The following is a 17,364-nucleotide window of genomic DNA, read 5'->3' on the forward strand; positions in this document are numbered from 1 at the left end:
AGTGACTATTATACAGGTTAAAAACAAAAATAAAGGAGGCTCCTGCTTCAGTTTTTTTAATAGCTGTTAAAAAAAAACGTTTCTGTCTCTCATTCATTTAGTCACGTTGAGCCCTGTAAAACGCTCAGCGATTGCTGAACTACTAAAAGTGATGCTGGCCGTTAAGAATAATAACCGTAGAAAAAAAATATACAGATATTATTATGTTAATAATATAAGGTAGTTTTGGTAAGATGGATCACTTCTATAAACCCCCTGCACTGCAGACTTTCTGAGTGACAAAGAGACCCACACAAACAGCTTCAGGGAAAAAAGTCAATTTTAATAAAAATGACCATATAACATTTATTAAAATCTAATAAAATTACAATTTGTAATCTACTTCCATTCAGGCCCATGTTGTGGGGTGCCAGGTCCCAGTGTTGAAAATAAATACATTTCATCATCATCATCATCATCATCATCATGGACTGCAGCTGCAGACAACTTATGGTTCTTTTTCCAAATCTCCCCTCACTCAATCAGTTTGTCACAGTGAAGCAGATAAAAACAGGGAAGCACACATTCGACAGCAGGGAAACATGAATTGAAGCCACAGGAGGGTTAAAGTAAGTCTACGACGCCGCACGCTCTGCTGTGCTTTCATCTTAGCCAAACACATTTTTTTTTAAATGCACCAGGCAAAACATGATTAAAGTCCCCCACCATCCAGCTGATGTCTCGGGTGTCGGGACGTGCACGGTGCATGCGATTAAGAGACAAAACAAGAGTAAAAGTGTAAAAGTTTCCCACTGTAGTGTATCATTTGGTCATAGGGGAAACAACAGCTGACTGTTTTTAAAATAAGAGCCCTTTTTCTGTCCCTTACAAGGAAAAGATTCGCACTTTGGGAAATATGCTCATTACTAGTTTGATTAGAAGACAGATAAAACTATCATCTTTCATATGATAAATATGAACCGCTTGGCTTGGCACAAAGACAGGAAACAAGGGAGAAAAACAAACGTTTAAGTTCATTGTTTAACAAATGTAATCTCTTTAATTGTTATGAAAAGAGAAAATCAAGCATAAATATTAACATTTTGCATGTCAAGTCTACAGTTTCTGACCAGATGGGGAGCTTTTGCGGAAATGCTACTTTGTTCAAATGTCCCCCCCCCCCCATTATTATTATTATTATTATTATTATTATTATTATTATTATTTATGAAAGGAAAACTTGATTCAGTTATTAACTGCATTAAGGTTGAGCCCTTGATGCTCAATGTCTGGTCACAGCAGTAAAAATACTGCACTTACGCTATAAATGTGAAAATCCTAGGTGAGTTTCTTCTTGAGTTATCACATTCATAAACTTGACCTCTAGCCCTGACCTTGAGGTCGAGGTCACTGAGATTTAAAATCATCTGAGATTTTTAGTAGATGCACCGATGCTATCAATTTCAAAATCCTACGCTGCCTTCCCTGCCACCCAAGTGATGACAGTACACTGTCAGCCTTTTACAGGCGAGGGGTTAAAAAAAATGAACATCTGAAACAAATTGATTAGTGCAATTAGTCACAGACTGTATATAAAAGCTGGATGTGGCCATCACGACATCACCCACTGGTTAGTGCAGCACTAAGTTGAGAGTTTTAAAACTCGGGTGGCTAACATAGTGACTTGGCCACCCACAAATAATTTAAATTATTTAGCAAAAATAATTTACAGCATTAACTTTATTTTTCATTGATTAAGACTTAAAATTAGCAGCTGAGTCCATAAACTCTTCAGGAAAATGTTAACTGAGTTTACGGATCACATTAGAAGAATTTACTCATGGACTTCTATACAATATAATTTCAGAGACGCCCCCTACTGGCCATTAGAAAGAATGCAGGTTTGAGGCAAATTTTTTTAAAAAGTCACAAATTTTTTGTGCACGTTTTGGCTGTGTACAAATGTACATGTTAATTAATGACAATTAAAGGTTCTGCTGGGGCTGATTCTGTTACAGCTGAAAACGAGCTGCTCCCCTCTTTCCAGTCTTTGTGCTGCCGGAGAAAGCGATAGAAAAATCCTCTAATCTAACCTCGCAGCAAGAATTCCCCCAAAAACTCTTTCTTTAAAAACCGTCTGCTGGAAAACATGATTCAGTAACAGACTGACTGTGTTTGTGTGTGTCCTTCTACCATGTGTACCATCGTTTAGGATTTAAATACTTAATTTAAGACCCGCAAAACAGACGTCACCACAGAAAAAAAAACATCAACCCACCCCCACAAAAAAAAAAAAAACAAAGAAAAAAAAGGAAGTTAACCATTTTTCCACAAATACTGCAAAGTTCATGTGATGTTTGCGGGGCTGAAAGTGTGCGCGCAGGGTTGGAGGGTCTCCAGTCCAATTCCGCTACACTGTAATTAAAATCACATAAAATACATTCAGTCTCTTTCACACTACCGGCGGGAGAATCTGTTCTTGAATGCTTTGATAGTTTTGGCCATCATGGGGGCGATTTCTGTGGGGAAGAAGGAAACAGGAAGAAGTGATTTGTTAGATTAAAAGACACACACAGAAAAAAAGAAATCCTCAATGGTGCTTTCAGCAAGACTTACTTTTGACTTGAGGTTTTTCCCGGGCGGCGTGTCCTACTCCGCTCGGTGCAGAGAAGCGGGATGAACCAGCGGGAGGAGGGTTGTTTTGGGAGGAAGACGACTGGCTTGATTCTCCGGAGTAGTCAGTGGTAGCCGGTCTTATTCTGAGGGACACAGGAAGAAAGCCACTGTGGTGAATATTAAAAAAAACCCTACACAGCTCTGTCTGCAGCCGTGTGCATCGATAGAGAAGATCTTCCTCCTCGTGATTTGAAACTCAGTCTGTGATATTTATCAGGAAATCTCTAAACATCCTCTCAGTTTCTCCCTGATCTTATTCTGTACTCACTTGATAGGAGCTGCAGCTGCTGTGGAGCTGGCTGTCGAACCACTGGTGGTTCCAAACTTCTCCTGTCGGCGGCGAACATCACGGGGCGGCTTGGCGGCAGAGTTTACGTACGCCATCTTAACCTGACGTCCTGTTAGAGGAAACAACACTCTCGGTCAAACACTCAACAGCCTTAAAAATATAAAAAAAACCATCATGAATGATAACTACAGAAACAAACAGAAAATCCCAAAAAGCTTTTTCTTTGTACTTTATGTGTCGATTTATACAAAACTGCAAAAGCTCGTCCCACCTTTGGGTTTGTTGGCATGCGCAGACGTGATATTCTGTGTGAGCATCCTTAGTCGCTCCTCGCGCTCGTCGTGCAGCCTCAGGTACAACTCCCTCCATGACTCGTACTCCTGCGGAGACTCCCGCTTGAAGTCGCGCCGACAGTGACGCATCCACAGCTCGTCCGATTCCTCCGTGAACCACTAAAAGGAGGCGAGAAGAATCTTCAAAAAGGGACGTATGACCCATATTTCTCATGACAAAAAGTGACATTAATACAACTTTCTCAACATCCAAACTTTATATTTTATAATATTTTCTGGAAAGCTGTAAACTTGCGCCAGACAGAAAAGATGGAGACAAAGAGGAAGGCGACCGACTTTAATGACGAATATGAACTTTAATGATGAATAACTGCTCTGCTTGTAAAAGTGTTACATGTGTAGCAGCCATTCAGAGTTCATCCTCCTAAGTTTCATAAAATACAGCTTGATAGTTTTTAACAAAGTTTGGAAAAAGAAAGCAAATGATGCTAAAAGATTTATCCACCTTATATTTCTATTGTGAAAACAAAACTTTTGCAGTTTGTGCTAATTAGTTCTATTTCAGTGGAATAAAATAAGAAGTGAAAATTCTCTAGATTTTTCACTTCTTATAAAAACACCGGTGGCCACCAATGCTAGCACTCAGCCTCCTAGTAGATACACCTGTGATATCAATCTGAAACTCTTACATCGCCTCGTTCTCGAGATATCGCATTCACAAACCTGGGTGTCCACGCCGCTCACCTACCGGTACAACGGGGTGACAAAAATATCCCATCAGTCTTTTATGGCTGAAGGATAAAAATCAAAGAGGTCAATGTGGACGTTTTAGCTATTTTTGTGGCTACATTTTTCGATTCCACGCTCCTTCCTCACATTAAGCTTTAAGATTAAAAGTTTCACTGAAGTCTGACATGTTACCTGGTTGCTCTGCTCGATGCGGTACAGCTGCTCTGGGGTACATCTCTCCAGAACCGGCTCCAGGATATCGAACGGCACTCCTCCCACCTCAGCGATCGCTGAAAGAGCAGAGAGGCATCGTCAGGGTGGGATTACACTTTTTGTTCATGTGCATGCACAGTTGCAGACCGTAGACACGTTCCTATTCGACAACACAAAAAGCAGTTGGGTGGAGTTCAGGCAAGGACCACATTTGAGTAGATACTGACTTTGAAAGACTGTGGAGACTTTCTGCTGTACTTTTATCCTTTGTTGTGAACTCTGATCACCTGGTACCTACACAGACCATCACAGTGAGTGAAGAGCAAAACAATAGCACCTTCAAGGCTATGAAATTGCCCCCACGCTATTCATGAACTTAGTCTCCGGCAAGGTTATTAGAGTTATCGTAAAGAGAAAGAGAAACTAAACTTCTCAATACACAAAAGCTAACCCTGATCTGAAACTGTACTGACTCCAAAATCTATTCTGTTCAAGGTGGGCCCAGACCTACATTGCTAAAATTATCCTGCAAATCAGTCCATCACTATCTGAGTAATCCTGCTAACAAACAGGGAAACAGATCAAACCAATCACATACCTCTGTGATGAAACTAAAAACTCTAAAACATGCTATACTACACTTTAGATAAAATTAAACTCCTCTCATCAGCTTTAATATTCATGGTCAAACTCCGTGGCATCATCAGGCCCTTGTTGCCCCCTGCAGGGAGGCTCAGAGACTGAGAGAAATACTGCATATCCACTCACAGTCGATGTTGTTCTGCAGGACACGGATGCATTGCTCGTACAGCGTCATCATCTTGGGCAGGTAGGCGGTCTTCGATCCTGAGTAGACCACCATCTTGGAGTTAAACCGCTTCCCCGTGAAGCCTGCATCATCCTCTTCATTGCACACAGGAACTGAAAGTGAAGCAAGCGAACGTCAGAGTGAGCCTGAATGTAGAGGATGAGGAAGAATGTTTGCAGATATGCTGATGCTGGCAAGAAAATCCAGATCAGATCGCAATGTGCACGAATGTGAGAAATCGCTCGCAGGTACATGTGTGACCTGATTCAGAAGTGCAAAGATACAGAATGAGGAAAAAAAGTCTAGAAAGCATCTGTCATTCAGTCAGAAGCGGTTCCTCTCTTCACCTGCTCCTCAGCCACAACTGCACTCAAGTTTCTGCATGAAGTGAGACGTTATGTCACAAAGTTAACTAAAAGTATTTGTTTCCAAGTTATAACAACAACCACTTAAAAAAGGAAAGAAAACATTTTAAGGCGCTTAATTTATGCACAAATACAGGCACAGAAAGGCTCATGGAAGGGTTCACCTTTTTGATGCCAGAGTTTGGTGTTCTCATAGCAGTTAAAGGAGAAATAACATAATGAAAAAGTTTTGATATTGGGGGCGAGGGCCTTACCTTTGCGTCTCTGAGGGGACAGCGGTGTGATGTCAATGGAGGGCAGAGGTCTGTAATTGGGCTGAATCGCTGGCAGCTGGATTTCAGGAACAGTCGGCACAGCTTCATAAACCTACAACAAGATAAGAAACACTTTATTTATCCCAAAAGATGGGAAATGACTTATAGCAGCCAAATAATCAGAAACAACTCATTATTTGCCTGAAACTATCAGAAAGGTAACAACAACTCAGAAAGGTAAGGTAGGGTATCAATTAAACAAAAAATACAAACAAAAGTCAAGACCTCAATAAAAGAAAATCTAAATATGACAGAAGAAGAAGCACAACTCTAAAATGAATGCTGGTCCTGGGGTATGAGATGGATATTAAACCTGCACAGTAACTGGATGCAGTGATGTGGAAACAGCTCATCAAAGTGAGGGATTTACTCAGAAAGAGGAGAGTTCAACAAGTTCAAGATCTGGCCAATCCCCCGTTTAAGGTCGTCTTCTTGTTCACATTCAGATGGTTTCACGAGCTGCTCTTTATCCTTTTGCTTTTGTAAAACATCCACTTTGTTTTTATTTTGGGGAAATAGATTAACTCATTTCTGCTAAACCTTCTCTCTCAAACAATCAGGAACATTTCAGTCTGACAAACTCATGTTGCAGAACCTTGTGAATGTCAGTAAAACACAACAGCATCCCCCTGGTTGTGCTGCTGACCTGATGCTCTGACGTCAAGCTTTTAAACTGAACTCTTTCATTGGAAACTGCTTTATTCCAGCTGGAGACCCAGCTTTCAACTGTTGCAGCCGATACCTTCCTCTCACTGTCCCTGCTGCAGGTTCCTTCCTTTAATTAAAAATGGAGTTCTTCCTCCCCACTTTCACCAAGTGTCTGTTTTTCGAGGATTGGCTTATTTATCGAGTTTTCATTCTAATAACATAGGGTCGTTATAATATAAAAGCACCCTGAGGTGACTTATTGAGAATTGATGCTATATAAATAAGTTTGAAATGAATCGTATTAATACTGTCCAACATTTGACACTTGCACAAGATTCTTTTGACACTCTTATTTGTTTATGTTGAATATGAAGCTCTTCCAGTACACGGTTAGTTCAGCATAACATAAACATGAACTGACCTTTGTTTGCATTTCTCTGCTTTATCATCTGTATTTCTCACAGTTGCATCATAATTTACAAAATGAGGAACATTTTTTATTAAATAAGACCTTAAACTAGCGGTTTAGGCCATAAATGAATCATTAAAGTGTTTACTGAAGTCATAAACCATGTGGGCTTATAGGTAATTTTCCCACAGAATTTTACAAAGTTAAACATGTTCTTGCAACCAGAGGAGTCGCACCCTGCTGGCTGTTATAATGAACAATGCAGGTTTAAAGCACTCCTGTGCAGGCCTCACGTTTCAGACCCGGAGGCTACACCTATGTTGTATCTGCAATCTGTGGTTGGTGTTTCTACTTTCTGCTTCTCTCTGCATCACCTTGACACTGGAGTTATCAACTGTTGCTAGGAAACAAAATCCCACAAGATAAAAGCAAAACTAAAGGCTAAAGGCATCTCACGGATCTGATGTTTTCACCAACATGACACCATCAGAGCTCTAACTGCAAAACCGACGGCAGCAAGCAGCAAGTTCTACAATCACTGCAGAGCCTTTAATGTCACAATGAGTGGATGAACCCTCTGCGCTGTCAGTCTTTATCAATAAAGAGAAGGAACCCTACACAAATGTCAGCTGCAGTTTTCCTCACTGAAAAAACTCTGACAGCTGCAGAAGACGCTCACAGAAGGAGCTTGAGTTGCGGCTCACTCCAAGGTTAGAAAAGTACGTTTACACCCTGAAAACTAAAGCTGAGTCATCGGTTTAAACACTGACTCATGCTTGAAATTTAAAAAATGCTCATCGATGCTATCAGAGATCTGCTCTGGGTTTTGGCAGTCATTTTCTTCTACTCTCCAAGTCATCCGCCTTGAGGAGACTTTTGTTGTGATTTGGCGCTATATAAATAAAATTGAATTGAATTGAATCCTTAAGGACGATTTAACACCTGTTAGAGGTCTAGTTTTACCTTTTCACAGTGTTAAGCAGGAGTTTCTTTACAATAGCTGAACAGATCATGGCATCGCACAGACCTGACAGATTTCCCCATCTTGCTGATTTTCTATGTTGATTAAATAAAAAGATAAATAACATGTTTTAAAAAGGTTGGTACCTCCTTGCTTCTCGATGGCGTCGTCACCGCTGTCCCCGAATGTGTCCTCTTGGTACTCTGAGCGCCGTTTGCCTTGCGCGCTTTGGAAGAAGAAGAGGACGAAGAGGAGGATGCAGGTGGAGGTGTTCGTGTGCGATGGGAAGACGACGTTGACGAGGAGGAGTGAGACGGCCGACTGTGCGATGAAGATGAAGCTGACGGTGTCTTCTTTTTCTTCTTCACAGACGTCGGGGCGTCGTATGTGAGGAAGGACTCGAAGGACATGGTGGGCACCTCGAAGTCCTCTTCTTCCTCCTTAGGTGGAGAGTCCTTCGGCACTCGTGGTCGCCCTAAAAGATGAAGATCATCATTTATTATACTGCATTAATTTCTCTTAAAATATTCAAGAAATGACAAATATAAAACAAAGACTTTAATCCAGGATTTTATTTTGGATTTATGGACATCAGCACTTTTGTAAGAGTAGAATTTAAGGCAGGAAGCAAAGAAATCAGAGGAATTCTTGTCTGGAGGTTCAAGCCACAATCGGAACGACGTAGTAGGCTATCTGGCTAACGGTGCAGCACAATTCACATGTTACTGCTCACAAAACAACAAATATGACCTGGACCTTTGAGCACAATGTCTGTGAAGACGCATTCGGTGACCACTCTGTGTAAACTAGATTCAAACCTGAGGAGGAGGAGTGATTCTTGTGAACGGACAGACAGACGGGTGCCACGCCACAGCATAAGCGTTTCTATTTTATTGGCCAGATGAGCTAAAAAACCGAGAGGTGCACGACAACCTGACATAACCATAATTTTTTGTACGCACTGCCATTTGCAAGAGCACCAACAGTGACATCACCAACACCGACACGCCTGAATACCTCACCTAAGAGGCGTCCAGGAAGCGTCCCAGTCAGATGCCTAAACCACCTCATCTTGCTCCTGTCGATGTGGAGGAACAGCGTCTCCTTGTCCGATCTCTAACGTAGAGCCCAGGCATCCTTTAGATGAAACTCATTTCTGCTGATTGCATCAACGATCATCACTATAGGTGAGGGTGAGGACGCAGACTGACCAATAAATCGACACGCTCCGCTCCCTCCAGCACAACGGACCGTTACAGCCTCCTCATAAGTGAAGTTTTAATTATTATTACATTATAAAAATTGTTAACTCCTAATTACTAGTGACTAACTAATTACTCAATCACCTAACAACACACACTCCTCTTCTGCTTCACACATGCATGCTGTGGTTAATGAACCAAACAAGAAAACAGTTTGAAAATTTCACTTTGTCACTTCCTGTCAGAGGAGTTTCTCGTGCTGTTTCTACGATCGCTCAGTTCCTCAGAACAGGAAGTCACTCTGTGTTGTGGCCATATTTCTTGATCCAAGCTGATAAAACACACACAACCTTCCTGTTGCACAGAGCTGCACAAATGACCACACAATGATTGCCTTTAACCTTCTATAGTAATTGTTTTGGCTGTGGTATAAGTACCACAAATCAAGAGTTAAATGACAGAAAGAAGATTATTTAAGTGCCCCTAAATCTCACGGCTTATTTCCTTCATAGCAGAGTAAAACATTACACAGTACAACAAGAAGATGATTATCTTTCAGTAAGACATTTATGGGCTTTTAGTGAGGAGAAGATGGTGTAGTTATAGTTTAAATTGTTATTCAGGCTACATGTAACAAATTAATTCTGACATGTTTGGTATCTTTAGATAAACTGGGATCTTGAGTGGAACATGAAAAATTATTTCTGTGAACCTGATATTTGACTGCAGTCTTTTAAAGATTAAAAAGACTGGTCAACTGCTTTTAAAAGGTTAATTTGTTATTCAAATGAGACTCGAGTGATGCAGTCACCTGTATGCGCCCACAAGCAAGGCAACAGGAAGGTGTCTCAGCGAGCTGCAGATGTTTTGATTTTAAACTGTTTGAAAGTGCTCATAATTCTGCAGATGTTTTTTTCTTCTGTTATCTTTAGATTAACCACTGCTATCAGTTACTCGAGCAGCTGGTTATTGTTTCCTGTAGTGGTTGGGGGCAGCTGCCTACATAGGCAGGCGCTGTAGCTCTTGTGAATTTTATTAATAAAGCGCCAAATAACAAAAACAGTCGCCTCAAGGCGCTTTATATTGTAAGGTGGACCCTACAACAATACATACAGAGAAAACGCCAACAATCATATGACCCCCTATGAGCAAACACTTTAATGACAGGGGGAAGGAATAACTCCCTTTTAACAGAAGAGAACCCTCCAGGAGAACCGAGCTCAGGGAGGGGCGGCCATCTGCTGCGACCGGTAGGAAGACAGGACAAAAGACATGCTGTGGAAGAGAGATCGAGATTAATAACAAGTATCGAACTCACCTTCATCTCCTCCTTTCTTCTTCTCCTCCCTCCTGCTGTCATGCGTGGTTGACTTCTTGCTGTGTTTGGCAGCCTTCTGTACCGGACTCTGATGTCTCTCTCGGTCTCCGCTTCGCTTCTTCCCCTGACTTCCTCCGCCTTCTCTATCGCTATTCGTCTGTGCGTGGCGTTGCCGCCGCTCCTCGTCTCGGTTTCGGTCGCTGTGGTGGTTCTTGCTCGGCTCCTTGTTTGGTTTGGTGTGGCGGACGTCTTTGCGGGACACAGGGGGAGGAGGTGGTGGCGGGCTGGGTTCAGGTTCGGGCTCAGGGCTTTCGTATTCGTCTGAGTGATACCCTCCGCGCTGTGGGGGACTGTACTGGTCGTGCTGAGGAGGTGAGGGCGAATAGTTGGTGTGGTAACCTCTTTCCTCCTCTTCCTCCTCCTCTACGTAGGAGCGGTCTTCCTCAGGCGAGGGCTCTCGGGGACGTTTATGGTCTCCTCTGCCGCTCGCGTCGTGGCCTCGAGCCTGTGTGTGAGATCTGGAGCCGTGGCTGTTGGGTCTGAGGAAGAAAGATGGAGACAGAACTCAGTTTTTGCAGATGACGCCATTTAATTTTGGGGTTTTATTTTGAAGGTTTGGATCTTCTGTCCTGAAAAGTCATCGTTACATACGACCATTGCAGAAACAGAGCACACAGCGTACAGACACATGAGAGCTAAAGTCATGCATGTCGAGGCAGAGGTGTGCAGCCGATACCTGTCTCCAGACTGAGGAACCAGTTTCTTCCATTTGGCTACGAGATTTTTTGCCACTTCTCCAGCTAATTCGTGTTTCCTGAAGGAATTCACAGCCTTTCCCACTCCAGTTTCCTACGAGAGAAATTCCCAGATTTAACAGTCATGCTTTGGCAGCTCCAGGCAAGCGATTTAACTGGTCAGAAACAAGTTCAGGAGGGAAGCTGTCAACCTGCTGTCCCACTCATTTATCTGGAATATTTTCCCTCTGATTTTTGCATCGACAGTTTGGAGGTGATGAAGCAACACATCCTTACCACCAATATGTCCACAGTCATAGGAAGCTCCCCGAGTCTTTTCAGAGTCTTCAGCAGCTGAAATAAAAAGAAAGGAAAAACAAAAATTTATCATTTGGAGAAAGAGTCCCGATTCCACCACAGAGCCTTTCCTTATTTTATGTTACAGTGATGGTTGTTCATATTAGACGAAGCCAAAGACTCAAATACTGCAGACGTGACCACCTGTTCTTCAAACCTTTTGTTTGTGAGATACAGTCAATCACAAGAAAGTTGGACTTAAGGGAGACAGAGTGTAAGATAAATTATTTTGAATCAAGAACCGTGTAAAAGCTACTCTGGTAGAGTCCAACAATAAAAATATAGAGCTGAAATTAAGCAGAATGAGTTTGTTTAAATTTATTTTCCTAAAACAGTTACTGAAGCTGCTGTTTTGGTAAATATTACTGTTGAGCCCCCGAAAGGTGACAGAGGAGATTATTCCTGCCTTTGTTTTAATCCACATGAAGAGTTGGCGTGTTGGTGTTGTACAGTTAAAGGAATAACCTGATGCTGCATTTAGTGCTCGTTACATGAGCGTTGGGCTCTGCTGGTCGTGAGCTCAGCCTGATACTGAACACGTGAAGATATGATGATTATCGCTGTGACTTTGGCTGCTGCTGTGCTTCATGCTTTGCAGTGGAAAAGTCCAGCAGATCCATTTGAACCTGAGGTGCTTCTATGACACACAGCAGCAGCCCGGGCTGGATTTCCACCAGCTCACGCTGCGCCTGTTTATCAGCTACAACTGTTAACTTTACTAAAGCTTCTAATTAGCCCACTGTTACTGTTTTCACACATAAAACCTGCTTTAAAATTTTCAAAAACTTTGAGAGCTCATCCTCAACTAACCTGGTCCAAACTAGCCCAGTGAATGGCTTTGGACAGTGAACACTGTGAGGTGTGAGGACTAAAAATGGAAAGACCACAAACTTTATTATTTTGTACTAAAATACACATAAGACAGCTAATTAAATGTATTTAGAACTTCTTTACGTTAAAATAAAGGCGGATTTTTATACAGCTGTATAAGTGGTCTGACCCACGTGATATTAAATTGAGCTGTAGTGTGGCCCGCCTGACACCTGTGGTTTAAACAGATACACAAGTGTTTCATAAAAACAATCCTTATAAGGAATTGTAACAACAGCAGTAAATTTGCTGGGACTGTTGTGGCCTGTTAACAGGTGACTGCTAGGCAACATAATGTAATCGTAGCGTGATACAGATAAGAACCTTCAGAGGCCTAAATTTGCATCCACACTGGAAGAGATTTGCTCGTCTTGTGTCGCTTTTTAATGTATAATGTATTTACTAGCAGTCCAAAATTCTTTGGCACTGGTTTGGCATTGACCATGTGAGGAATTTCTTATGCGCATATACAAGAGCTAAAGTTTGTGGGGGTTTTGTCTTTGTACACTTTTTTATTTTCATTTTATTTCCCAGTAAAAACAGAGGATTCAGATGCTAATCATCTTTAGGTTTCAGCAGGGATGCATCCACACAACACCTCCTTTTGAGACTCAGCAGAGCCAATTAAAATGTGGGACATTGTCTGAATACCTTAGATGGGTGGAGGGCTGATATGCTGTACAGGCCCAGGTAAAAAGTAGGACATGCGGTCACCCTTAATATAACATACACTGGAATGAGTGCATCTGGATAATGAGTAAAGAATCATGGGTGATGAATTTTTATTCATACATTTGTGCGGTTTCCTGTTATTTTGTCATAGTGAATAAGAAAAACATAAAATGAAGAAGCGGGGTATATTCCCTGTGCCAATTTGAAATATTTATTCTTAACTTTTCTCTTTAACGTCTGCAGAGTCTTCACAAGTAACACGAGATGATTTACCCTTTTGTGCTTGCCTTAAAAATGTCCCGCACTATTTCTAGTTTAAATAAAGGTCGACACATTTACAGATGGATCCCTACTGAAACCCAAAGATGTTATCCCATAGAACGGCAGCTGTAATAACAGTCTGAACACTGAACACAACCATTCAACGACTGCAAAACCAACTAAAACATCTCGAAAACATTTCATTTAAATTAAACACATTACATTAAAAAACAATAAACCGGGGAAGCTAGGGTAAACTCAAGGAAATTTTGAGCATTCAACAATTAATTTCCTACATTTCATGCCTCAATTTGCACTTTTTCCAAGATCAGTTTAGAAGGAAAAATAAAAAGGAAAAATCCTTTTTTTTTTTTTTTACATAAAGGATTTTTCCTTTATGTAAAGGAAAACACAGGAATCAGTTCAAAATAATCTAAAATGAAATGCAATGAGACTCTAAGATACTTTCAAATAATTATTCTCAATTTTTCTAATGTATCAATTTTTAAAACATTTTGTCGCCCATCAATATTTATTCTTCTGTTGTCTTTAGTTTGCCTGGTTCCTGACCAGTCAGACTGTAACGAGCTGACTGCTTTTGAGTCTTTGTATTTGGATCGGTAACCTCTTAAAATATTACTTTTCCATGTCTGAAATAAACTAACTCTCCATTTTCAACCTTTTCCATGTTCAGTAACAGATTCTGAGGTTTCAGCTGAGCCTCTGGAGAAGACATAAGTCCTCTGCCCGAGGATTTCAAGGTACTGCTGCAAACGGTTAAAAAAAAAGTCTGAGATGTAGCTGAAGGCGACTACAGAGGGTCTTAAAGGCAATCAGTCTGTTACAGTCAGGCATGATGAGATAAAGGCAGGGATAAGATTCAGTGCGTCTTGATTACATGATTGCATTATTAGGTTTGCATTATTTGGGACCCAGTGGCAAGGCTTTGTGTTTTTGTTTCTCCTGCAAAGTCCGAGTCACTTAAACAACTGGTACATCACAATTCATTATATATTAAAACTGGAAAAGTGAACAGGGCGTTAAAGCAGATTTTCATGCATTTCCTCCCCGAGATTTTCTCGGTAGAGAGGCTCCATCTGCTCCGTGGACCTGCTTCATATGAAACTTGCAGCTGCTGCCTGACTCACACTATCTGCGCTCAGCTCTGCGCCATCACTGCTAAAGGATGAGGTGGCCTAACGTGGCAGAGCTGTTAGAAAACCTTTTCCCTCCTGATTTTTGCGTCTTCTTTTGCAGTTAAAGCTTCACTTGTGCAGCTTGTTTGTGCTCAGCAAACGCATCACACGCATCCACGCTGCTTTGTTACACACCAGCAGTAAACAAAGGCGAAGCCAAGAGGCCGTGTGTCACCATTTACACGCTTTTATCTCCAGTTTTCTTTAACAATAGACTCCGGGTTTGGACATGAGTAGGAGCCCAGCTCCAGTTAACCAGAATCGGGTAAATCTCAGAGGCCTGTCGCCGCTGAGCTGTCACTACTTTCTAACGTTAGCTAGCTGAACGGCTAACGACTGCTCTAGCTTCGAGTTTGGTTTTCGGGTAAAATATGTCGTGTTTGGTGCAGCTGCTCCGATAAAAGGCAGATAATAAATCCATATGTACTAACAACGAGCTGACAATCGTTACATTGAGCTGAAAATGTAGGGTTAAACAACTACGTTATAACAAGTTAAAACCCCTTAATTACTGTGACGTCCCACACGGTGCCTTCACAGGCTGTCGGAACACACTGAGATACTAAAAAACGACTGTGTTTGTGGTGACGCCCTTCTGAAATACTGTTGTTAAGATAAATTTTTAAAAAAGAAGATTACTTTAGACACAATAATAAATCACATAAATACGGTAAATGCCTCTCTACAATTTGAATTGATGCAATAACAGATAATGGTCATTTAGCAAGAAATACCCAGATATTGTCTTGTCCAAACTGGCCAAACGATTCAGCTAAACAGCCAAATAACATGCATTTACATTTTATTCAATCATCTGCATTTCAATTAAAGTCCCTAAAGGTCCCTGAAATATCAATTTAAACACTGCTACATAATTATGGTTTACTAAATGATCAGCTTTTTATTTTTAATCTATTTTAACTAGAGCCTGGCCGATCCCTTAGCCAATATCAGCTATTTGCAGTGTTTGTGTGTCTGAATTTACAATGGTCAATAAATGAAAGTTAAGAAAGTAAAGAGATGGGAGAAACACCATTCAACCATATTATTAGTTGTGATGTTCCATAGTTTGTCCACCAGAGGGCGCTCTGCAGCTTCCCTGCTGGCAACAGGAGACAAATACAACAAACAAGTAAATAAATAATCAAACGTGGCTGATGTCAGGGAAATTTGTTTATGTTTTGTGTGTTTTAAGGTTAGAAATATCTAGATATATAAAATATTGTATTTTTATCTAATCAGATATTGATATCACTCACACTTTAAATTGAATGTATCCTATCTCTGAAATAAATCCCACAATTCTGTGGGCTACAGAGGGTCATGACATTTTCAGTTTATATAATCAATGTGTATGACTAATTTAAATAAGTTTAATTATATTACAATATATATTACAATATATAAATATATTACAATTACTTGCTATAACTGAAAATAAATGGTTGAAAAAAAAAAAAAAGATTCAGATTTTAAAACATCCAGGGAGACGACAGGCTGTGTGAATTGTTCTTACTGTGATGAGGTAAGATTTAAAAATGCAGAGCTGTTTAGGGAATTTGGTGTTTTCTGCATGACACAGTAAAAAAAAACCCAACAAACAAAATCACAAATATGAATGACACCATGCCAAAATTTTTTGTTAATCTATTACTCAATAAGTTGCATTTTAGAAATGTGAAAATGTGTACGACTGGCACAGATGCAGCTTCTGTTAACAAGTAAATGACCTGATGCATGCTCAATCTTCCAGGTAAGAAAATCCCTGAAAGTTGACTCTGTTAATCTGGATGTGACGTTTTCAGTGGGAGAAATGTTTTGTCATTCATCCAAGTGACTTTTTCAGTCTCTGCTTCACTGAGTGACTGAAGAACTCACTTGAATGAGTGACGAACTGTTTTGGGAAGTACACGACCTGTTATTATTATGCAAGAGGGAAAAAAAGAACTTTAACTCTTACACTAAAGGAAAAAATAACCAGCACTGTGTTTAAAATATTAGTAACAACCTGTTTGAGTGGAGTTTAATTACTACGTAAAAAAAAAAAAGACAGGAAAGTGCAGAATTGGGACCAATCATGCCTGCCTTTACATTCTCCACTGAAGGCCCATGTTGAGACTGCCATAAGCATTGTAGTGTTAAAACATGTTGAATTTCCTGACTGACAGACACCTGCCCCAATATCTACAGAGGACTGTCATTATAGGGACCTATAGAGTGAGCCTTCCTCACTGGCCTAGTTAACAGCTGAAGCTGCAGCCTCACACATGAGTGAGAAATGGAAATCCTATTAGCTATATTGGTTTAAGGAGGCAAGAGTAACTGTTTATATACCAAACACATCAATGCCCAGAATCAGTGTCAGATTAGTGGCAGGTATGATTTCCCTGGTGTATACTTTCATTATCCATATAATAAATTACACCCAAATCATAATCCCAAACATCTGTTGTACACAGCAACAGACAGTGGAGATGTTTACAGTACAACTATGGTTTATATTATGATTTCAACATGTAGAAATGATGAGAAGTATTAGAAATGTGAACTGTTGATCTTATTCTCCTAATGTCTTTTTTAAATACTTTCTTTATCATACAGTTATCCCAATGCTAATCTAATACTCTGCAAATGAATTAGATTAGCATTGTGTTGCAAATAAAGCTGCCACTTCAGGAAACTGCTGATGCTTCATCATCACAGTCTGAACCGAGAAATGTGAGAAGACAGAGTCGGAGAGCGAGCCGTGAACGCAGCATTTAAAAAACGTTACGACTTTCTGGGAGCCGTCGCCGTGACCGCGGCTTCCTCACGTCTGTCGGTCACGTTTCGCGGAACGATCGGTGCTGACCACCAAACGTGTCCGTGTCGACCTGCTGGGCCGTTACCTTTCGGGGCTCCTGGTTCTCCTGGAGCCGGGACTGAAGTCTCTCCACTGTTTCCAGCAGTTCCTCCGCCATGTTTACTGCTGGTACCCTGTCGCCCGGAAACGGTTTGATCCAGACCGAGCAGAGAAAGGGAAGAAACGAGGCGACTTCCGGTACCTGGGACGACGGAGTTTAAAAAATAA

At 40.9% G+C, this 17,364-nt stretch overlaps 1 protein-coding gene across 2 annotated transcripts; it reads right to left on the reverse strand.

The window, feature by feature from the left end:
• Positions 1-301: 301 nt before the first annotated feature.
• eloa (elongin A) lies at positions 302-17,312 on the reverse strand. 2 transcript variants are annotated; one of them, XM_040020828.1, is made up of 12 exons: positions 17,183-17,312; positions 11,236-11,292; positions 10,941-11,053; positions 10,205-10,743; positions 7,831-8,159; positions 5,607-5,718; positions 4,948-5,100; positions 4,159-4,256; positions 3,216-3,396; positions 2,924-3,053; positions 2,596-2,738; positions 302-2,498 (listed from the first exon to the last, which is right to left on the reverse strand). In XM_040020828.1, exons 1-12 carry the CDS (start codon positions 17,252-17,254, stop codon positions 2,437-2,439), a joined length of 1,989 nt encoding a protein of 662 aa, XP_039876762.1. In that variant the 5' UTR covers positions 17,255-17,312; the 3' UTR covers positions 302-2,436. The 2 variants fall into 2 exon arrangements, with proteins under 2 accessions (XP_039876762.1, XP_039876761.1); XM_040020827.1 differs by having other exon boundaries at positions 2,592-2,738.
• Between the last annotated feature and the right edge of the window lie 52 nt (positions 17,313-17,364).

Source organism: Simochromis diagramma, unplaced genomic scaffold (genome assembly GCF_900408965.1).
Source record: "Simochromis diagramma unplaced genomic scaffold, fSimDia1.1 OVJJ01000753.1, whole genome shotgun sequence".
Classification (NCBI taxonomy): Eukaryota; Metazoa; Chordata; class Actinopteri; order Cichliformes; family Cichlidae; genus Simochromis; species Simochromis diagramma.